At 50.2% G+C, this 21,585-nt stretch overlaps 10 protein-coding genes across 10 annotated transcripts; 5 read left to right on the top strand and 5 right to left on the bottom strand.

Moving 5' to 3' along the window:
- JCM6883_000635 (uncharacterized protein) lies at positions 1–120 on the top strand (the record flags this gene model as incomplete). Its single annotated transcript, XM_076633857.1, has 1 exon — positions 1–120. A coding segment is annotated over one exon (120 nt), but the record flags the coding sequence as incomplete, so codon positions are not given.
- Positions 121–1,176: 1,056 nt separating this feature from the next.
- On the bottom strand, positions 1,177–2,631 carry JCM6883_000636 (secretory carrier-associated membrane protein; the record flags this gene model as incomplete). Its single annotated transcript, XM_076633858.1, has 8 exons — positions 1,177–1,311; positions 1,394–1,593; positions 1,673–1,720; positions 1,795–1,872; positions 1,940–2,058; positions 2,129–2,182; positions 2,251–2,492; positions 2,590–2,631. The coding sequence occupies 8 exons, from the start codon at positions 2,629–2,631 to the stop codon at positions 1,177–1,179; spliced, it is 918 nt and encodes a 305-aa protein (XP_076486113.1).
- A 117-nt stretch (positions 2,632–2,748) lies between these two features.
- On the top strand, positions 2,749–4,158 carry JCM6883_000637 (uncharacterized protein; the record flags this gene model as incomplete). The annotated part of the gene is made up of 5 exons (XM_076633859.1): positions 2,749–3,021; positions 3,080–3,609; positions 3,678–3,728; positions 3,787–3,984; positions 4,059–4,158. 5 exons carry the CDS (start codon positions 2,749–2,751, stop codon positions 4,156–4,158), a joined length of 1,152 nt encoding a protein of 383 aa, XP_076486114.1.
- A 238-nt stretch (positions 4,159–4,396) lies between these two features.
- Positions 4,397–6,510, bottom strand: SRV2 (adenylate cyclase-binding protein; the record flags this gene model as incomplete). Its single annotated transcript, XM_076633860.1, has 8 exons — positions 4,397–4,716; positions 4,784–4,907; positions 4,997–5,395; positions 5,456–5,561; positions 5,636–5,721; positions 5,781–6,008; positions 6,092–6,411; positions 6,468–6,510. The coding sequence occupies 8 exons, from the start codon at positions 6,508–6,510 to the stop codon at positions 4,397–4,399; spliced, it is 1,626 nt and encodes a 541-aa protein (XP_076486115.1).
- A 203-nt stretch (positions 6,511–6,713) lies between these two features.
- YME1 (i-AAA protease YME1) lies at positions 6,714–9,577 on the bottom strand (the record flags this gene model as incomplete). Its single annotated transcript, XM_076633861.1, has 9 exons — positions 6,714–6,757; positions 6,821–7,151; positions 7,221–7,376; positions 7,435–7,518; positions 7,581–7,870; positions 7,941–8,147; positions 8,211–8,551; positions 8,611–9,443; positions 9,512–9,577. 9 exons carry the CDS (start codon positions 9,575–9,577, stop codon positions 6,714–6,716), a joined length of 2,352 nt encoding a protein of 783 aa, XP_076486116.1.
- A 331-nt stretch (positions 9,578–9,908) lies between these two features.
- On the bottom strand, positions 9,909–10,890 carry JCM6883_000640 (thioredoxin family protein; the record flags this gene model as incomplete). Its single annotated transcript, XM_076633862.1, has 4 exons — positions 9,909–10,107; positions 10,225–10,409; positions 10,475–10,507; positions 10,813–10,890. 4 exons carry the CDS (start codon positions 10,888–10,890, stop codon positions 9,909–9,911), a joined length of 495 nt encoding a protein of 164 aa, XP_076486117.1.
- A 117-nt stretch (positions 10,891–11,007) lies between these two features.
- Positions 11,008–15,669, top strand: INP53 (phosphatidylinositol-3-/phosphoinositide 5-phosphatase INP53; the record flags this gene model as incomplete). Its single annotated transcript, XM_076633863.1, has 18 exons — positions 11,008–11,272; positions 11,341–12,086; positions 12,158–12,224; positions 12,289–12,741; positions 12,886–13,016; positions 13,080–13,189; positions 13,254–13,320; positions 13,379–13,571; positions 13,652–13,739; positions 13,799–13,967; positions 14,039–14,066; positions 14,126–14,288; positions 14,355–14,463; positions 14,533–14,609; positions 14,680–14,741; positions 14,804–14,884; positions 14,953–15,153; positions 15,215–15,669. The coding sequence occupies 18 exons, from the start codon at positions 11,008–11,010 to the stop codon at positions 15,667–15,669; spliced, it is 3,465 nt and encodes a 1,154-aa protein (XP_076486118.1).
- A 160-nt stretch (positions 15,670–15,829) lies between these two features.
- On the top strand, positions 15,830–17,473 carry JCM6883_000642 (uncharacterized protein; the record flags this gene model as incomplete). The annotated part of the gene is made up of 1 exon (XM_076633864.1): positions 15,830–17,473. One exon carries the CDS (start codon positions 15,830–15,832, stop codon positions 17,471–17,473), a length of 1,644 nt encoding a protein of 547 aa, XP_076486119.1.
- A 196-nt stretch (positions 17,474–17,669) lies between these two features.
- JCM6883_000643 (EI24 domain-containing protein) lies at positions 17,670–19,552 on the bottom strand (the record flags this gene model as incomplete). The annotated part of the gene is made up of 6 exons (XM_076633865.1): positions 17,670–18,423; positions 18,505–18,618; positions 18,690–18,814; positions 18,889–19,038; positions 19,117–19,272; positions 19,370–19,552. The coding sequence occupies 6 exons, from the start codon at positions 19,550–19,552 to the stop codon at positions 17,670–17,672; spliced, it is 1,482 nt and encodes a 493-aa protein (XP_076486120.1).
- Positions 19,553–19,742: 190 nt separating this feature from the next.
- On the top strand, positions 19,743–21,565 carry JCM6883_000644 (uncharacterized protein; the record flags this gene model as incomplete). The annotated part of the gene is made up of 4 exons (XM_076633866.1): positions 19,743–20,247; positions 20,316–20,989; positions 21,074–21,200; positions 21,324–21,565. 4 exons carry the CDS (start codon positions 19,743–19,745, stop codon positions 21,563–21,565), a joined length of 1,548 nt encoding a protein of 515 aa, XP_076486121.1.
- Positions 21,566–21,585: the final 20 nt, after the last annotated feature.

Consider the following 21,585-nt stretch of genomic DNA (forward strand, 5'->3'; position numbering starts at 1 on the left):
GCGCCTACGATGACGATCAAGACGAAGAAGACGACTTCTCGTCCGAGGAAGAAGATTTCGATCGTCCTCCCCCTCGTCGCCGCAACTCTTCCCGTCGTGGATCCATCTCCCGTGGCATGAACGAGATGTCACTCGCTCGTTCTTCTTCCCGCGCTTCGAGGAGGGCTGGATCGAGGCGTGGAAGCGTCTACTAGATCGAGTCGCCTCAAGGAGGTCGGAGTTTGAGTGCGGTTTTGTGATTCTTGTTCGCTGTTTCCCTCTCCCCCCGTAGTCCCCTCCTCCTCTGCTCGATGTAGTCTCTTCCCTTGTCAAGTTTGCTACATCCTTTCTGGAAACACATACCTTTTTCTCTTCCCGTCCGTTGGGTTCTTGCGAGAGATCCTCAGCTTCGCTTCACGCGTCAAGCTCGGGGTCTCGAGCCCTGTCGAAACCCTGAGAAGCCGTATCGTGCAGCTCGCTCGAAATGGCGGGAAACCACGACGAGAGCAAAAAGGCGAGAGCTCGCTGACTTGTCAGTACAGCAAACTCCCACCGATGAAGTGGATTAGAGAGACGCTTCAGCTCTTTGTTCAGTCACGAAGGACTGTGGCACTCTCGACCGACGCGGCGTCATGGAGGCCGAGGGAAAAACAGCGGGCGCGCTCAATTGTTGCGGCTCTTTCCAGATTTCGAAGTTCGAGCTGCTTGCGTTCTCTCGCCTTCCGACTCTTCAGGGTCTGGAGAGCGGAGACGAGAAGTTGTAACGGCCATGACGGTCTCGAGTAGTCTGGGCTTGCTCAAGAGAGGATGGGAACAGTTATCGCTCGTCGAAATGGAACGCTGTGATGATCTCTTGCGAGTCTCGACGCTGCAACTCGTCCCTGACCGCCTCTCAGACTCAATATTGGACGAATCGCGAGCGCTGGCGACGTCTGAGGGGAAACAACAATGTCAAAGCGACAGAGCTCAGCTCGATCCGGCCGTTGAGAATTCGCTCGCTCAACTCTCATGGGCCCGGAGGGCTCGAGACAGGTCAGCCAACGTATTTCTCGAGTACGCAAGGTCACGCAAAAGGGTCAGATCAACAAGCACATAAGCTATACTGAAATTCCAAGACAGAAGCAAAGAAACAAAACTCCAATCCAAAAGATCTCCCCTGCTCGCACGCTTCCTCTCCCTTTCTCCCATCTTCCTCGTTTATGCTTGAGAAGTATTCACCGGTAGATCTTTCGATTTCCCTCCGAAAAGATATTGTTTGACCCCATACATTTGAATCTCTGATTTCGCTTGCGCGAGGGAATGTCCTTGTTCTCCATGAGAATGAGCCCATACCTACAATACAATCTCGTTCGTCTCAGCAGAGAGTCCCCTGTACGCCGAACCAGATTTCAAGGGAGAGAGAGAGAGAGCTCACGTTCTTGTACATCCACAAACTCGCCAATCCTTCCAACGCCCATCCGACCGTAGCGAGTATACAGAAGACACCCGTCACGATCGAACCCGAAGCGAACCTCGTGATCAGGTTGATGAGACCTCCCGAACCGGAAGAAGGAATTCCGACAAACATGTAGACGCAGAAGGCGAGGTGGAAGCCGGCGAAAATGAAGTACATGTCTATCCACGCGTGTATCAAGGTCAGTGCCCTCGGGAGGGGCAGGACTCGAGAGAAAGAAGAGAGAAAGGAGAGACTGACAGTAGAAGAAAGCGTATTCTTTCGCATAGGCGTTGTAGACGGGTCGATCTGAGTTCGGGAAACCACTTTTCAGTCAACCGCGTAGTTCGACGAGCAGACTGAAGAGAAGAGAGAGCCCGTACACCATAGCAAGAAACTCAAAACGCCAATCACGGGGACATACATAATTGCCGCACCTAGATCCGCTCCTCCATTCGAAGCTACAGCACAACAAGGTCAGTCAATGTCGAGTCCAGGTAGAACAGGTTGAGGTACGATGAGACTCACCTCCCGAAACGAGTAACAGGATCGCAGCGACGAGATTGATGAGCAGTGTCACGATGAGGAACAACCAGACTCGGAACAGGGTCAAGACTGTCGCTCGATGTTGTTCTGGGATCTCCTCGCTGCGCGCGCACACAAAGTAACCGTCTCAGCTGAGCACGTCTCCTTGAGCGTTCTTGAAGGAGAACTCACTTGATATCGTGGTAAATGAGCGGCCAAGGACCAGGTGGAAAATTATTACGACCACTGTATACATAGTCTCGTCAGACCTGAAACAAACTCACGGAGCCGCGTGAATGGTAAGAGAGACTGACTGTTTTCGAATATGTTCTTGTTTCGCCGTTAAATTCCTCTCCCTATCTGCCAATTCCCGTTCCCTTCTCGCTAGATCATCTAACCTCTGTTGTACGTCGCCTGAAGGAGCTGCCTGATTCGACTGAGAGGGGAGGGAATAGCTCGATTCGGCACCTTGTTTGTAGAGGGACGAACCGCCGTAAGGGTCTTCGTGAGCGTTCGAGTGAAGTCCTGATTGAACAGAGGGATCTTCGAATGGGTTCTACGCGGTAGGGGAGAGAGACACAAGAGAAGTTCAATTGATGAGAACTGAGTTCGAACCGCCTTGGATGAAAGAGGGAAGGGTGATGGGAACGTACAGAGTCTAGCTGATGAGGATCTGCGAATGGATTGTGAGTCATACTGAGCGCGATTAGGTGGTGGTAGATGAAGAACCCTTTGTCGATGATGATCCGAGAAGTGGGAAAGCTCTCTTCTCTCCTCCTCCCTCTCACGGACCCATCGATGACCTCGACGTGATGATCACATTACCACCAATCCTCAAGTCGCGACCGAGCTACGTAGTTCTCCTCGCTCTCGCAGGGTTCTTCTCTTTGTGTTGGTTCATTTCCGCTGCTCTCCCTCGTGGTGCCGTCGCCTACTCCCTCCGACCTTTATGGGATCGTTCAGAAGCACCTTCGATCGTGATCCCACATTACTACTCGGAACATCTCGAACCGAAGGAACTGTGTCGCTTACATGGGTGGGAAGCGAGAGAAGGAAAGAGCTCAGAACGACAAGTTTGGGATGCTGTCAGTACCACTCGCAGTTCCCTACTGTATCTAGAGCTGACGATTAGAGTCTCGATAGGTGATATTCTCTACCGAGTTGGATCTCTTCCTCGTTCGTCTCGCCGAGTTATCCCCCATCGTCGATAAATTTTTCGTCCTCGACTCGGACACTACCTTCACCGGTCACCCCAAACCTCTCATCCTCCCCGACGCACTTGAGAACGATCCGAGATTCGCTTCATACCTCTCCAAGATCGTGTATCGTACGTTCAAAGGCCACGAATTGGAAAAAGGAGAAGATCCGTTTCATCAGGAAGCTCAAATGCGGATTCGCATGACTGAGATCCTCAAAGAACACTTTCCGGTTTCTAGTGAAGAGAACGAGGAGGAGGAATCAGCACCAGTGATGGTCTTCAGTGATTTGGACGAGATCCCGAGTAGGAAAACGGTCGAGTTGTTGAAGGCGTGCGAGTTTGAGAGTCCGTTGCATTTGGGGATGAGAGGGTTCTTGTATTCGTTCGAGTGGGAACTGGGTGGGGAAATGGAGAGTTGGAGACCTCAAGCTTGGGTTTGGGAAGAGAGAGGGAGGAATCCGGAAGAGTATTATCGGTCAGTTCTTCCGTCGCAAAACGCTTTCGTGTTGAGAAGAAGAACGCTGACTGTTAATTTGGAATCAGACATGGCAAAGTAACGGATCGAATCCTAGTCGATAGCGGATGGCATTGCTCGTAAGCACCCAGCTCGCATCTCACTCTTTCCCTCCATCAACTGAGCTTTCTCTCCCAGATGGTGTTTCCGTACCCTCTCCGAGTTCGTCACGAAAGCTCAAGGGTTCTCTCACGTCGATCGACTCGGTTCACGTCCCTCCGCTCTTCTACGGCCCCAAAGGATCCAAGAAACGATTTGCGGCGGATCTGACATGTTTAACATGTTGCCAGAAGCTTATAGCTACAGAGAATTTATCACGAAGCTTAAGCTTATACCGTAAGATGAATCCCTCCCGTCTTCATCCACGAAAGAAACTTCGATACTATTCTTTCGACGTTCGATTTTCGTAGGAGCAAATCAGCGATCAACATACCGGATTACGTCGTCGAGCACGCAAAAGAGTTGAAGTATCTCTTACCAGGTGGCTGCAGGCGGGAGGATGCTCCTTGAAAGAAGCAGTCTCGAGCTTCTTAGTTTTCGTTCGATCTTATTCCTCTTTCTCTGTTTATTGATACCCTATCCCCAGTTGGAATTGAACTGTATACCCTCCCCAGTGAGCCCTCTCTCCCTGCGCAAACGCTTGGAGCGAAAAAGAGAACTTCTTTGAGAGTGAGTTTGGATTGAAAGAAAAGACAACTGACGACGACAAGAAGACACAGAAAGCAAGATATAGCAAGACCTCCATCCTCTAACCCGAGTGTTCAACAACGATCGTGCTCAATTTCCCATTCTTCACGACCGTCTTGAACTGTTCCGGTACTGCTTTCTCCTCGAAAATCCCTTCTTCCTCCCCTTCCACGGGTAAACTGATATTAAGGGCAGAACATTTCGCACTGATGATTTCTGTATCGAGGGAAGATTTTGAGAGATAGATTTGTCCACCGTCACAACCGTCGAGGAGAAGAGTCGGGATTTGTCCGAGGATTTGAACGACGAAAGAGGGGGAATTGGAGATGGAGAGGGCGGAGACGGCGGAATCGACTAGGACGGAAGTCTTGGGGCAATTGACTGTGCGCCGTCGAGGAGAATTAGTTGAGTCATCGAGCGAGAGAGGAAGAGAAGAGCAGATAAGTACCGAGATTGACAGCGTTCACTTTACCCTTGATCTGAATGATCGAAGATTTCACGTTGAAGACGTTGACGATCTGGTTAATCTCGGTTTGTTCCAATACGATCGAAGAATTGTTTTCATGATTCTCCTACAAAACCCGAGAATGCAGCAGAAACCGAAGGCGTCAATATGCAGGCTCGATGACTCTGTAAGAAGGGAAGCGGTGAATAGACTGACGATATTCCATTTATTCCCCTCCAATTCTGTCTTCGCCGGTTTCTTCTGCATCGCACTAGGTTTTGGTGGTTTCTGAGGTCCCTTTCCCCCCGCCGAGGACGCTCCAGCGGTTGGTACAACACCAGTAGAGCGGAGGGTTGGGTTCTTGTGAGTCATTTCGGATTTATCGACTTTTCGCAGAGATTTCGTGATATCTTCTCCTTGATTCAACGAGGCGAAAACGTTCGACATATCCCCAGCGGCAGGCGCAGCTGGAGCAGCGGATGAGGAAGTAGGAGCGTCTGATGCGGGAGGAGGAGGAGGTGGAGGCGGAGGGGGAGGAGGAGCGCCAGCATTTCCGGTTGAAGGAGAAGACGACGAGGAAGAGGAGGAAGGCTTGTAAGTCAGTGGATCAGCACCCTGCGAATTACTTGGACGAATAAGCAATGGTAGTAAGCTTAAGCGAAGGAGAGAACTCGCCTTGGGATTCCAAGTTAATCCAGTGGTGTGATGTTGCATAATGTATTTTCGAAGTTCTTCGAGGAGAGTGATGAAGCTTCGAGCCCATTCGACTTGTTTAGGGTTACTAGCGACTCTCGAGATCGTCAATTCTGGCTGATCCTGAACGAGTGATCTGAGGCGGGAGAGGATGAAGCTCACGATTCTTTGTATTCTTTGATCACTCGGTTGACCCAGAACATTGCGCTATCCTTGAACTCGTTGACGTAAGGACCAGGGAGATTGTCCTATCGAGAGCATGTATTAGACGCTGCATCGATCCCCGATGAGCGGGAGGAGAACTAACGAGAGTGACCCAACCCAGCGCTGGAATTCCCTCACTAACTACAGTCAACTGATTCATTTCTTTACTCCCTCGGTTCTTCTCCTTCATATCGATAACAGCCATGAGTGCCGATTGAGTAGGACCGATAATCTTTGCATAGTCAGGAGACGAAGTAGCGAGTTTCTTGCATTCCGATGCGAGTTGAATGAAGTCTTTTTGAGCGAGGAATCCATTCGCTACTTGTTGAGCCTACATCAAATGTCGGCATGTCAGTTCTCAAGAAACAGCAGCTTCAGGGCGAGAGAGAGGCGAGGAAGAGGGGGAGACTCAACTTGTTCAGCGATCAATCCTCCCAACTCTTTACTCAAATTGATATAATTCGTCAAAGGACCCTGAATCAAATCCTCATACGCTTCGACCTGAGGCGCGAGTTTAACGACTTGCTTCGGCTCAGAAGGTGGAGCAGACTGAGAGGCCGAGGATTGATTCGTCTGAGTCGAAGGAACTGCACTCGAAGATGCAGCGACAGCAGAGGCACCAGGAGCTACTTGATGATGCATGCCACCGGCGGTAGCTTGAGTCATGGCGATATCTTCTAGTCGAGACGTGGCAGCTTCGAGTCGACGTAACAAGGATTGAAGAGATCCAACTCCTACAGCACGACGAGAGAGTGAGCACTAGTCTGACGTGAGAGTATTGTAGACTCACCCTGGGCAGGAATGCCTGCAACTCCGCTAGATTGAGTGACCATGACGTGAGATTGTTGGAGGAAGAAGAGAGAGAGATGTTCACTCGCGCTCGGCTCTCTCGTTCATCCCTCTCTCGCTCTTGCCAAAGGACATCACTCTCGGTCGAAGAGAATGAGAATAGTAAGAAGGTGCGAATGCGATTTAAAACAAGAAGAACGAAAAACACTATTACTACAAAGCGGGAGTTTCTTTTGTTGAGTCGAGTCTACTCTACTTTAATCCGGTCTGGCAGTGACTCTCCTTTGATCACTGTAAGCTCACGCGAGTGTCAACACTGAACAGCTAGTGATGTGTAGAGTAGAGTGAGCTTACCTCTTTGTACCTCATTCGAATCGAGAGTTTCATATTCGACCAAAGCTTTCGCCAATCTCTCCAACTCTTGCTTCTTCTCCTCTAACAGATCCTTCGCTCTCACTTCGGCAGCCTCAATCAACCCTCTCACTTCGTTGTCGATCTCCCTCATGGTTTCTTGCGAAGGAGCAGGAGAATCGGCAGAGTCGGAGTAGGAAACAGGTCCAACTTTGGGAGAGAATCCGAATCGACGAACAAGGGCAGAGGCGATATTTGTAGCGTTTTGGATGTCGGATGAAGCTCCGTCCGTGACGTTGTCTTTACCGTACATCATTTCTTCGGCAGCTCGACCCTGTGCGAAACGAAACAACAACAATCAGAGAACCGTCCACGGCACGATTATAAGATTGTTTCGACGCACACCCATGGCGACGTCGAGTTTAGCCCGGTATTCAGCGAATGAATGAGAGTTCTTGTCCATTTCGGGAAGCATCAATGTGTAACCCAATGCGTTTCCGCGAGGTACGACAGTGATCGATTGAAGAGGGTAGGCACCGGGAGTGTATAAAGCGACGAGCTATCGAAGGATGCGAGTCAGATGGAGCAACGACGAGCGGAAGAGAAGAAAGACTCACAGCGTGACCAGCTTCGTGACGGGCAGTCGCCAATTTGTTCTCCGGAGTGATGTAAGCACTCTTTCGAGCAGCTCCCATCATGATCTACACACACATGCATCTTCGTCAGTGACCGCGCATTTATAACATCTAGCAAGTCGACTCACTCGTTCTTTCGCCCATTCGAAATGGTTTCCAAGTACCGCGTTCGCTCCATCCGCACTCGCCTTGACCGCCGCCTGATTCACCAATGCCTGTAAGTCCGCACCCGAGAACCCAATCGTCCCCCTCGCGATGATCGAGATATCGACGTTCTGTTTGTCGTATCCAATGTTGCGGAGGTGGTGTCGAAGGATTTCCATTCGACCTCGAACGTCGGGGAGGGGGACTACGACGTGTCGATCGAATCGACCGGGTCGGACGAGAGCTTTGTCGAGTGATTCGGGGAAATTCGTAGCTAATCTCACGAGAACGAGTTTTGAATCAGCTTGAGTGAGGATTGAGAAACGAGAGTGAAAGGTACTAACCGCCGATCAAGATGATCCCTTCTCCAGTGGCGAAGCCATCAAGTTCCGTCAGGAGTTGATTGAGAGTTTGTTTGTGGAAGTGTTGATCACTCGCTTTTCGTTTTCCTCCAATCGCATCCAATTCATCGATGAAAACGATCGCTGGGGATTGTTTCCTTGCTGCAGCGAACAATTCACGAATACGACGAGCTCCAACTCCGACGTACACTATCGCGCGCTCGTGTTAGAAAAGGAGAATGTGAAGAAGAGAAGAGAAAGATGCGAACTCACTCTCATCGAATTCACTTCCACTAGCCGAGAAGAACGCGACTCCTGCTTCACCCGCAACAGCTCTCGCCAACAGAGTCTTTCCCGTTCCAGGAGGCCCCGTCAAGAGTACTCCTCGAGGTAATCGACCTCCTAGTTTCTCAAACTTCTTGGGATCCTTGAGGAATTCGACGATTTCGTATAACTCGTGTTTAGCTTCTTCGACTCCATGAACGTCTTTGAATGTCGTACCTCGACCGGAAGGGTCGGATGGGTTAGGGGCGGGAACGGCGGCAAAGGGAGTTTGTTGTTGAGTTGCGCGGAGGATACCGGAGGAATCGATCAAGAGGGATAGTAGCGATAGTCTGGGGGGCATTTCCGTTAGCTTGAGAGCGATGAGAAGTCAAAAGAGAGAGTAACTCACAATAAGAACGAGTAAAGTGCGGTAACTGCGACGAATTTAACGATTCTCCAAACCAATGGACTCTTTGCTTCTTCGACTACAACTCGGATCGGTTCCGATGCCGTAGCTCCACCAGAATTCGAATTGCCGTTGTTCAACCAAGAACCGAAAGAACCTGTCGATTTGATTTTCGCTTCGCCGCCTTTCCCTCTCGAAGTCGATGAAGAGAATAATGCCGAGATCAAACCGGATGGTGATAGTTTCGATAACGTAGAAGTTGGAGGTGGAGTCGAATCGGTAGAAGTAGAGGTTGTAGTCGAAGGTTCAGGATAAATTGAAGATTTCCACTTCATTTCCTCCAACACTTTATTCCGTCTCCCCTCAGCTTCCGTCAATTTCTTCAGCCCTTGACTCAGACTCTCCCCTTCTGTTGATCCTACTTGACTTGCTAGCGCTTTCAAGTAAAGTTTCCAAGATTGTTCATCTTCGATTAACAACTTTTGTCCCTCTTCCGTCTGTTTCGTCTCGTCCCATAGCTGACTCCCCGATTCCCACGCTTGTACGACTTCTGCAGGGGTAGCTTCACCGAGATGCCGTCTGAATTGGAAGAGGTGTTCGAGAGAATCGATTCGAGGAGGGGGAGCCGATGTCGAAGAGGAAGAGTTGCGGAGGAAAGATCGGGCTGTAGGGGAGGTCGCTTGAAGGAGTGGCAGTAGCCGAGAGGTCCGAATCGCACGAGGAGAGGAAGAGGAAGAGTGGGAGGAAGGGGAGAATGGAGATCGACGAAGAGGCGGTAAGGGTGAAGTGGCAGGAATTGAAGAGGAGAATAACCTCAGTGGTCGTTTACGAGTGGTCTGCACGCAAATATCTGATAAGCTAATCCGGGTAAGAGGCGGGAGAGCTCGAGAGAGGGTTAACTTACGACATGAGCGAGATCTCGAAGTAAATCGTTCAGTAGGCCGCCTGAACTGCGCGGTGCGGGTATCATTGATTCTGTAACCCCTTCCCTTCTTGGTACAAGTCGAAACCGGAAACCGAGAAAGATGAGGCGAGGCGATCGGGAGATGAAAGAAGAGATCCGAATTTGTCACCACTCGTCGCAAGCTTCTCTCCCGAGACAAGGATATGATCCCTAGGATGTTTTGAACTGAAACGGAAGTGACCTGATCCGGATACAAAGCACAGAAAATACAAAATCGAAAATGAAAACTGAACAAAACGCTCCTTCGCTCTCCCATGTCTATTGCCCGCACGCTACAGTTCTCCAGCCACTCTCTTGTCCTCCTTGATATCCCGTCATGTTGCAGAGCCGCGACGTCCTACGAGTTGACGCTCCATCGATACCAGAAATAGACGGCGAGGGCGATGAACAGATACTTGACGTAGTTTGTTTCGGGAGGAGGAGCTTCTGTCGGTACTGGCGTGCCGGAGAGCGTGTTTCCTTGTCCGGGGAAAGTGGATCCAGAGGAAGAATTCGACGAGATTCCAGCTGAATGTTGCTTGATCGCTGCTTCCAGGCTATTCTCGACGATTGATCGGTGAGCTCGGGTGTTATAGACATTTCAGGGTCGTGTAGATGGTGTAGAAGAATGTAGGAGAGTGAAGGGGGGTTCAGGGAAGGGACAATCGACTCACGCATTTCGATCCGCTCCTTTCACTTCTCCAACTTTCCGCTCCCGAAGGATGAAGACAAATGTAGGCATCGCTCGTACTTGATACGCTCGTGATACGTCAGAAGCCTTATCGACATCGACTTTGACGAAGGTTGTGGTCGAAGCGTAAGTTTTTGAAAGGGCCTCAAAGGCCGGCGCAATCGCATGCTGAGGGCAATCGAGAATCAGCTTCACGTTGATAGCCCACAGAGGCCTGAGAGACGAAGACGTACGCATGGCCCACACCACTCCGCCTTGAAATCAATCTGACACGGAGCGAAGGACGAAAAAGGTCAGTATCCTCGAGCTTGAAAATTCCGAGTTGCTCCCATCGACGTTCTCCCGGGTCCCGTCCATCTCTTACAAGTCGGATTGTACTCCTTGTAGCCCTAGCGAGCTCTCCATCGACCCTGAGTAGCCTAGCACTGTCAGTCAACATACGCCTAGCTCCCTCGTCACTCGCAACAACCTTCTATTCGACATCTAGTCCACCCCTATCCGTGACGGCTCTCAAGCTGGTACTGACCGCCGATTGACGTTGTGAGAGGGTTCGAGCGAGAGGACAACATACGACGACGAGTTTGTTGGCGTTCGCCTTGAGGAGAGCGTTCAGTTCCGGCAAGTTGTTGATATTCGTGATTCCTGGCATTCTCGTTGACGATCAGGGAGAACTTTAAAGCAAAGTAGCAGAGGCAGGACGAGCTCTAAGATGACGAGGAATAATTCTTTCGAAACTCTCACCCTCCTTCCTCTCCACCACCTTGAGATGAGCTCGCTGTTACAAGTCTACCTGATCAGGGATCCTCGTACACTCATCCTCAGCTCACACGATTACGCCCTCGTGCTCAAACTTCCCCCCACCTCTTCAACTCCTTCAGTCAACTCTGTTTCTCGACCACCTACAACTGGAGATCATGAACAGCCAGCAGTCGTCGTAGAGTTACTACCGAAGAATGACGTGAATTGGAACAATGCAGTAATGGTCAATGGATCGGTGAAAGGGAGTTTGGGTCTCTTGAACGTCGGAAATGGTCAGTCACAGCTCCCCTTTACAGCGAACGGTTGAAGATGTCAAGCTGAACCCCTATCGCGGAAACAGAGACGTTCATCTCTGTCATCACGGCATCTTCCCCCGTCGGACTTTCTTCGCGTTCATCTTCGCCGTTCACTGGAGTCGGTACCGAACCGATCTCTCGTATCCTCTCCCTCGACTTCTACTGCCTCTCCTCTTCCGCGTACGACTACCTCTGTGCGCCTCTCAACGCCTCGAATACCCAAGGAGGAGCTTCTTTCGATCCGAGCGTGAGTAGTTACACGGACGAAAGTACTCGAGCGGATCCTTCCCTCGTCGGTCAAGAACATCCTTGCGCACAAATCAAAAAGATCTTGTCGAACCAGTCGTTCTATTTCGCTTCGGGAGTAGGGAAGAATCAACAATTCGATATTTCGACTCGACTCGAAGCGAGGATTCAGAGGGTTCAAGAACAACAAGCGAGACAGAAAGCGAAAGATACTGATGCGGGAGAAGCGGCGGAATTAGGGGAAGAGGAAGATGGGTACAGTTCGTCGTTGTTCACGCACGATAAACGATTCCTTTACAATCATTTCCTTCTTTCGCCGCTACTTTCGTTTCGATCTTCGTTACCTCTACCGGCGAGGACTATCTTCGATCAGCAAGGGTTCCTCGTACTCGCGATCCAAGGATTCGTCGGAGTCTACGAAATCAACCTCGCAGGGAAACCGGCAATTTTGAGTCTCGTCAGTCGACTTGGATGGAAGCGAGCTGGAACGAGGTTCAACGTGAGAGGAGTAGACGACGAAGGAGGTGTCGCAAATTTTGTAGAGGTCAGCACAGATCGGATTCTCGAGGACATTTTCAAGTTTTGATCGTGGTTCCATTTTTTTCTTGTTGACAGACGGAAACAATACTCAGGACAGAGAACCTGTGCTTCTCCTACGTACAGACCAGGGGTTCAGTACCTCGTGAGTAATTACTCCTCTCTCACTCAAATCTCGCTCTTCGCTGAAATGACTTCTCGATCCATAGTCTTCTGGGAGGAAGGCGGATCTCCTCTCAACCCCAAGATCACCATCACCCGCCCTCTCGAAGCCTCCCTGCCCGCTTTCATCCGTCATTTCGAAGATCTCCTCGAAACCTACCCTCAACCACCCGTCAAAACCCTTCAAATCCTGAACCTCCTCTCTCGCGAGAAAGAAGGAGAATCAGCTTTGACTCGTTCGTACCTCGAACATCTCAAGAAGGCGAAAGAAGTCGATGAGAATATTGGGGAAAGAGTCGAATGGACCGATTTTGATTTTCATCTCGTTAGTCGAATGGTTGGAGGGATTGAACGAGTCAGAAAAGCGTTACAAGATGAACTGGGAGGGAAAGAGGAGATATTCGGGGCGTGTGTCATTGGAGTCGAGAGGGGAAGAGATGGAGAGGAAGAGGCGACCGTCGTGATGAAACAGAGCGGGATCTTTAGAACGAATTGCAAAGGTGAGCACTTTCTTTTGCTTAGCAACTCGTCAAAGTCGAGAGCTGATCAGGGATAGTGTTGCCAGATGTATGCTTTCCCCCCTCGACTCAACCTTTGTTTCATTGAACCGTTCTCAACTCTCAACTCGTTTGAACAGTGCTTAGATCGGACAAACGCCGTGCAAGATTCCCTTTCCTCTTTCGCACTCGCCTCCTTCATTCGCAACACAACCGATCCATCCCTAGCAGGTCTCGACGCTTCTCTATGGGCAGCTCATCGTACTCTCTGGGCTGACGTGAGTTCTCCTTTGGCTCTTCAATTTGGCCGCGGTGTCTGACTTCCACTCGACCGCTTGTAGAATGGGGATGCTCTGAGTAAAGCCTACGTCGGGACAGGAGCGATCAATTCGAGTTTTACGAGGAGTGGGAAGAAAAGCTTTGCGGGAATGCTATCCGACGCTTCGAAGAGGTACGTGGTGGACTGCTTCTGAGAGGAAGACCATCTGTTGACTCAAGCCATCCATCGCGTCCAGTGTGAATCGAGTGTTTCAGCAACAACTTTTCGATTCTGGGAAACAGAAAGCGATCGATGCTTTACTCGTACGTCCTTCCAGTCTCTCTCTGTGTTCTTGACTGACACCTTTCGCGTCCTGCTCAGGGTAACCTCGCAACTTCCCGCAAAGTTCGAATCTTCGATCCCCTCAACGACACGCTCCGAGCTCACCTCAAAGCACGGTCGAGTGAATACACGACCTATCACCCAACGACGATCTGGGTCGGGACTTACAACCTGAACGGTAAACCTCCGAGCGGAGAGAGTTTGTTACCGTGGTTGTTCCCGACGGAGAACGGTTCGTCTCTCTGCTTCTTTCATCTACGCTCCCGGAAAACGGAAGACACTGAAAGGAGCAGTTGTTGCGATCTTGTATAGCACCGGATCCAGCGTTCTTGGTCTTTGCGTTTCAAGAAATCGTTCCACTTTCGCCTCAGATGATTATGGCTACCGATCCCGAGAAGAAGTACGTATTTCATTTGCCCTGTCCACATCGATCAAGACTGATGAGGACGATTCGTGCAGACGGAAATGGGAGCAACACATCATGACCGTCGTCCAAAATCGACCAGGAGAAAAGAAATCCGATTACATCTTGTTACGATCCGGTCAACTGGTTGGAACGGCACTCATCGTATTGTGCTTGAAAGATATCGTCGGGGATGTGAGGAACGTCGAGGTTGCTACGAAAAAGGTCAGTTCGAACGCTTCAATACGTTTCTCCTTTTGCAAGGCTAACGTCTTCTGCCTTCTTTCGAACTACAGACTGGTCTGAAAGGGATGGCGGGAAACAGTGAGTCGGATGGAGAATGTCTCATTCGAGTAGATAGCTAATCGAGGGTTCTTTCGCAGAGGGAGCCGTCGCGATTCGACTCGATTTCCGCTCAACCTCATTCTGTTTCCTCACTGCCCATCTCGCCGCCGGTCACTCGAACGTCGAAGAGCGAAATCAAGACTACTCGACGATTAGCGAAGGTCTACATTTCGCTCGAGGGAAAATGATCGTTGATCACGAGTGAGTCCTCGTTTCCTTTCAGCCGTCTACTTTCGAAACGATTGTTGATCGCAACCGGTTCCTCAGTAATATCGTTTGGGCGGCGGATACGAATTATCGAATCAATATGACGAATGAAGAAGCGAGACCTTTGGCAGAGAACGACGAGTACGAAAAGCTTTTCGCGGCAGATCAAGTAAGCTGACACCGTCTCCATCACTCGATTGCGTGTCTCTCACTGATGGTCACGCTGCGAGTTCTACAGCTGAGTCAAGCAATGAAAGCGAAAAAAGTCTTCAAAGGATTTTCTGAAGCGCCGATTCTGTTTAGACCTACTTACAAGTCAGTCGACGCCTCTCGCTGATATGTATGGAAACTCCACTAACTTGCCGGTAGCGTTGATTCGATCTAGATACGATAACGGGACGGATACTTATGATACTTCAGAAAAGATGCGAGTTCCAGCTTACACAGGTGCGCTCGTCTATTCTGCTCAGATTCGCAAGGTAACTGACACATGACGAGTGACACTCTAGATCGTATCATCTACAAAGGGCAAGGGATGGACGTGAGTCGATACTCTCGAGCAGAATTACACAGCTCAGATCATCGACCAGGTCAGTCCTCGCATCACTCTCCTCCGCTCGTAGCGTCCCTGCCCTGACACGGTCGCCTCATTTCACAGTGTATGCGATCTTCCGAGCCTCGATTAGGAGTGTCGACTTGATCAAACGTTCGACACTTCGAAAACAACTCTTGCACGAACTCGTCAAGCATTCACCGGATGAGAAACTCGACGACAAGCTTACTCGCTTAGCGCATGGATCGAACGAACTAGAGTTTCCTCCGCCTTCAGACGATCAACGAGCTTGGTGGAACAATGAACGTGAGCTACTACACCTCTCTCTTTTCTCAAACTCGTGCTAAAAAACACTTCTCTCGAATAGATGGTGTTTTCATCCCTCCAACCGTACCCGAACGATCCCGAGCAGCTTCTATCTCCTCTCAACACACCACACGCAGTTCCTCGTCTCCTCGCAAACCCGTCCCCCCTCCTCTCCCTCGAAAACCTTCTCTCCCTCCGTTCGGTCCCCCTATCGACACTCTCCTCGATTTCAGTGACTCCTCTTCTTCTTACACCTCCTCTCCATCCCTCGTGAATGGTGTACCTCCGACTTTTCAAGCCGTGAGGAGAAAACCACCTCCTCCAGCTGGCCCGAGATCTGAGTCTCCAATTTCAATCCTTTCGAATTCGTTCGATGATGCCGTCTCCATCAGGGAGGGGAGACCGAATGGACCGACGAGAAGACAGAGTTCGAATTCGGTACATTCTTCGAATACTGGCAGTAGACTGCAGCTTGAGAGACAGACGACGGGAGATTCGAGTTGGCAAATGTTGTAAAAATGATTTTCCTCTGTAATTTTTCTTATTTATTCGCTTGACTCCCTCATGAAACGCTCGCAAATGAATGCAAAGCGATTGCGACCAGACAGAACACGACTCGAGAGACGAATGACAGTGCTGAGATTCGGACGCGCTCTTTCTCTCTCCATTTTCCGACATGTTGACTCGTCAAGGATCCAGAGTTCTCGCAGACCGTTCCCAAGCTACTGTAGTTCTCGTGGACTCATCAGACGATTCAGAGCACGAATTCTACGAAGGCTTCACTCTACCGGAACCGAAACAAAAGACAAAGTCCACTCGACGCAAGGAGGAGGAGGCGGAACAGAAACGTATCGCCAGGATACGACCCTTCCCTCACTTACCCTACGAGTTGATCTGTCTCGTCCTCGAATTCGCCTATTCGAAAACATCGGGATCCGATTCAGATCCCCCTCCTCCTCCCGCTCCCCCACTCCTCTCTCGCGCTTTCCTTCCTCTTTACCGCTCGTTCAAGCACAGTTACCAGAGTATCGAGGGACGAAAAGGGTTGAATCGATTCAATGAGGAAGTGAGGACGGTTCCAGACTTTACGAGAACCGTCACTTCGCTCCGAATGAAGGGGTTCGCGACTCCAGCGGTCAGGAGTAGGGTTCATATGGGAGGGAGATACCATTTGGAAGATATCACACCGGAAGAACTCGTTGAAGTCTTCAAGAAACTCGACAATCTCAAGCGACTCGAATTGGACGAAAATTTAACTTTGATCCTCTTGAACGAACTCGATCTCTCCTCTCCTCCGACTTCGCCCTTGATCCCTCATCTACGACACCTCACCCATTTCGAACTCATCCTCTGGTCCGCTCGTTGTGCTCGAACGACTCGTTCCGACTCTCGAGATCTCCAACAAAACCTCTTCAAACTCCTCGAACTTTGTCCTTCCCTTCTAAGCCTTCGACTCGAGATTGGTTCAGATTCCCTCCTCATCACCAACCCCACTCTCTCGTTTCCTCGAATCCGACACCTTGTACTCATCGGAGAAGTTTTCAAAGACCCGGAAAGAGGATTCTTCGAAGCGTTCCCTAACCTACATTCCCTCGAAATCGATGATTGGTCCGGAGGAGGAATTGGAATCAACACATCCCTAGCTCAAGATCGAGATCAACTAGCCCATCACGATTCGAAAGGACTCGATTATTTCCCTTCCTCGCTCGTCTCGCTCTCGATTCGTCACGTTCGTAAAGGATTCGTCACTTCTTTCGGTGGAACGAAATCGTTTCCTCGTCTCAAACACTTGTTCCTCGAACTCCACAAAGTCGATCAAGAATTCATGACTTCTCTCTCGTCGAATTGTCCGAACCTCGAATCGATTCATTTCGGATCGGGAACTAAACTTGGTCGACTCGAATTAATTCGTTCAATAGATACTTTATTCGATCATGTTTCTTCCCTTGAACGACTTTCACTCGATACAGAATCCGCCAAAATCGGAACTCTCATCTCCACCTCCTCCTCCTCTTCTTCCTCTTCGCCTGGTCGTCGGGCCCCAAATTTCCGTTATTCTCCCCTCCACAACAACCCATTACTAGTAGCAAACGATTGGATCCTCCCCGATTACACGTTCGAAGTAGGAGAAGCGTTCTTACAAGCTTCGAATCGATGGAAAGAGAACAATCGAGGGATTGAATTGAGAGGGAGTACATTCGAGGGGATGCAAGTGTTGAGGGAATGGAGGGAGGAGAGGAGGAGGTGTGTAGAGGTTTATTTGGGGAGTAGGGAAGGGAAGAAGGAGAAGTTCAACGAGTGGTTGGTTAGTATCGAATGAGGAGACGTCTCGGGTTTTGTATCTGATTGTTGTATTTGATGGTGATGATCGGTTCTTAATGCACGGCATGGAAAAGAATGTTGAAAAGATCTACTCTTGACGATGAGAGTGTCTATCCGGAAAGATGGAAGTAAAAAACGAAAGAGAGAAGAGAAGAGAAAGAAGATCGTATGCGAAACCTCCCAAATCTCGTTCCTTAATCTCCCTTCTTCCTCCCTCCCGCAGCTCTCAATAAACTATCCAAATGTCTATCGCCTCCGTACCCTCCTCCCATTCCACTAACTCCACTCGCTCCTCCAGCTCTCGAATAAGGACTCGAAGCGTTCCCATACGGACTCGTCGAGCTCGTCGCCGAAGTCGAGTCGTTCATTGCGTGACCTCTCCTCGGCGGTGTTGCTTGAGGTACTTGACCTGCGTAAGGTGCTGCCGAATAAGGATCATTCGCGGAAGAAGTCGAAGAGTAGGTCGAACCGTATGCCGAAGATTGAGTTTGCGAGTGCGGATCAATTCCTCCTCCTTGTTGAGTCGATGCTGCGTATCCTCCTCCTCCATAAGGATTCCCAGATCTCACTCCCCCTCCATGCCCATGACCGTACGCATCCTTCTTCCTCGCTCCCGGTCCCATTCCTCCTCCTCCTCCCGGTCCTCCAAACGCACTTCTCAAAGACCTATACCCCAATTCCGCGCCTCCAAGCACCCTCATTCTCTCCGGAACCCACGGAGATCCTCTCCGTCCTCTATCTTCGGACCCTCCTTCCGCTGCCGCAATCGAGAATGATGCTCCGGCCGCCGGAGTCGAATTCGAGTTATTGGCGGAGAGGAAAGAAGCTGCGGTTGAAGAAGTCGAGGGAAGGGAAGGGTCGAGAGGTTGAGGGATCGAAGTAGTCGAGGTTAGTTGGAAGAAGGGGTAGAGGAGAGCGAAAATGGCGAGATTCACTATTGGGTCGGATCTAACGATACACGCGAACGCGAGAGAGTGGGTTAGCGAGCGCGACTGAGAGGGAGAGATGGGAGAGAGGAGAGAGACGTACGACCACCAAGATAAGAACGTGATGGGGAATCCGAACCCGAGGGCATAGGCCCATCGTTGCTCGATTTGTCGAACTCGATCGTCGAACGGCCAACCGTTTTGTAACCAATGTTGTCTGGAACGTCAACAAGCACTCGGAGTTGTGTCAGTCCATTGAGCTTGTGAGAGAAGAGGGAAGGAACTTACTCGAAACAGTAATAAGCGTCGACGATACAAGCGTACAAGAATGAGAACAATCCACCAACGAAAGGGATCATCCTCAGTGTGAAATACACGGCAAAGTAATTGATAGTCACGAGTGTACGATACGACTGTAAAACCGAAGCTCTCCTCAGCTTTTCGTCCTTTTCTTGAATGCAGCCGAGAGCGAAAATCCGAAACTCACCTCGGCAACGAGTTTCGACATTTGACCACCAGCAGCGTTCTGTGGGTTTGATTGTCTCGCAGCGATACCTCTCCTCGACGATTCGGGAGAAGGTCGTAAGAGTCCAGAGTAATAAGTCGCAATCCCTGCAACAGGGTACAACCAAAACACCTGTACACCTCTCACTACAACTGTATCAGCTCGAGATCACGTCAAGAGGCCAGATGAACGTAACGAGAGAGAGCGTACGTGGAAGAGGATGTAGAGGATTGAAGAAGTGACTCCACGAGTTGAAGAACCTTCGACGATCCCGACTGAACGACGTAGGATCGGTTTGATTAGGAGTGCAGAGATCAATACGATCCCTTGTAACAATGTCGATTTGAGTACGTTCGCTTGAGCGACCTATTTGAGTTAGTGGGGGGAGAGAGAGAGAGAGAGAGAGTTTCAGCCCATCGTCATCGACTCGAAAGAGGAGGGACGAAGGAAAGAGGGAACGCACCTTATCAATTGATAGTTTCTCTCCTGCAACTTGGAACCGGACAGCGTCTTGAGCTCCTTTGAGGGCGAAATTGAGGTGTAAACTGAGAGTTTGGGACAAAGGTAAGGGAGGTAAAGACCATGATGATCCTCCTCCTCCTCCTCCAAAGGACGATTCTTGTTTCTTGTGACCGTAGAAACTCATCACGTCGAGTGTGGCGAGGCGAGGGTGATGAGAAGAAGTGGACGGAAGAGAGAAGAGAAGGGAGAAGACGTGTCGCGTCAAAGTGTGAATAACTTAGAGATGAAAAAAAGAAGTTGAACTGCCTCCTCCTCCTCAGCGCTCTCGACCCGCTGCTCTCACAGCTCGAACGAGCAGCGTACTGGTCACTCGAATGCACGCTCCGGAATCCGATTTCATTCCCATCGGACCTCTCACCTCCTTCCTCTCTTCTCATCGCTACGTTCTCTCCTTCCGTTCCTGGTCGAATCCGGCAAACCATACCCAAATCCTCATCTACCGCAGCAACAACAACACCGACGAAGAAGAGCCGACTCGGAGTAGTAAATGGTATTCAATCGCGAATGAATGTCCACATCTCGGATTACCTTTGGAGCAAGGAGATATAGAGGATTTCACACTCTCTGAACCTTTATCAGATGAAGAAGAGCAGGAAGAGGGAGAGGAAGAAGAGGGATTAAATCCGAATCAACCGATCATCATTTGTCCGTTCCATCAATACGATTACGGTTTGATCGATGGGAAGAGTAGTAACAGTACGGGATCGACTGCGTGTACGTACAAGGTTGAGGTGAGAGAGGATGGGAAACTTTGGGTGGAGACACCGGGAGGGAGAGATGAGGATTTTAGGATTCTTGGAGTTAGAGCGGTCAGCGAACGTGAGTCGTTGATTGGATCAGCTCTATCGAGAGAATAATAGGTTGATCCTATCGAAGACGTCTTACAGAATTTGCGGACAGTGCCCCGAGGCCTGGATCAATTGACCTTTCTTCCCTCCTTTCCACAATCTCTCTCTCCTCCTCCGATACCTCTCCGTCTCTCACTCTTCCCAAATCTCCCTCCTCTCCCTCCACGCCCTCTTCCATAGCTGGTTGGTGTCGCCTCATCCTTCTCGCTCCTTCCCCCTCAACGAAAGTTCTCCTAATCCGACACCTCGTGACCCTCTTCCGTTCCGGTCAATTAACTCGTCTCTCCTCCCCCTCGACGGATCCTCCTCAACCCTCCGCTCCGTTCCGTGACCCTCAATTCGGACAAACTGTCCTCCCTGGGAAAATCCAATCGAGAGGAAAAGGTGGTTCGGTCGCTTCGAGGATCAAGTTACTTCATTCGTTGGCGGCGATCGAACAATGGGCTTGCGATTTAGCCGTTGATTGTATTAGTCGTTTCCACGATTGGAAACTCGGTACTCACGACGGCAAGAAGGGGAAAAGGATGGAGTGGAGTTTTGTTGCGGATTTCTTAAAAGTTGCCGAGGATGAAGCGAAACATTTCACGTTACTCGAGGAGAGATTGGGCGAGTTGGGAACGAGGTTCGGGGATTTGAAGGTTCATGGTGCGTTGTGGGAAAGTGCCGAGGAAACGAAAGATTCATTGTTCTCGAGATTGGCGATCGTACATCTTGTACGTTTCGCTCTTGCTTTCACTCGTAGCATTCGAACTCGAAGATATCAATTGAGTACGTTTGTTTTGGTGGAACGCGTGTAGGTACATGAAGCTAGAGGATTAGATTCAAACCCGATTCAAATTAAACGTTGTCGACAAGCAGGGGATGAACGAACTGCTCAAGTACTCGAGATTATCCATTACGACGAGATCACACATGTAGCAGCTGGTACGTCCCATCTCCTCCCGTGTCCTCCGATCTCTCCCGGACTGTCCCCTCTACTCTTTTGTTCTCCTGCGTCGCACTCATGCGCACTCGTTCGTTAACGCTCACTCGTGCGTGGCGCAATAGGTCATCGTCATTTCCTCTCCCTTTGTACCTCCCACACTCCCCCCTTAGACCCAATCATCACTTTCCGAACCGAAGTCGAACAACATTTTTATGGAGCCCTGAAAGGACCTTTCAATGCTCCAGATCGAGAGAAAGCCGGGATGGAAAGAGGTTGGTATGAGGGATTGAGGGGGAGGGGGCGGGGGATCGGACCGAAGGATGGAGACGGAGACGGAGAGACAGCAGCGGAGGGACGCCAGTAAGCAAGAAGGAAGCAGGTTTG

This window comes from Sporobolomyces salmoneus (assembly GCF_050403485.1).
Source record: "Sporobolomyces salmoneus JCM6883 DNA, S_salmoneus_JCM6883_v1_ctg46, whole genome shotgun sequence".
Lineage (NCBI taxonomy): Eukaryota > Fungi > Basidiomycota > Microbotryomycetes > Sporidiobolales > Sporidiobolaceae > Sporobolomyces > Sporobolomyces salmoneus.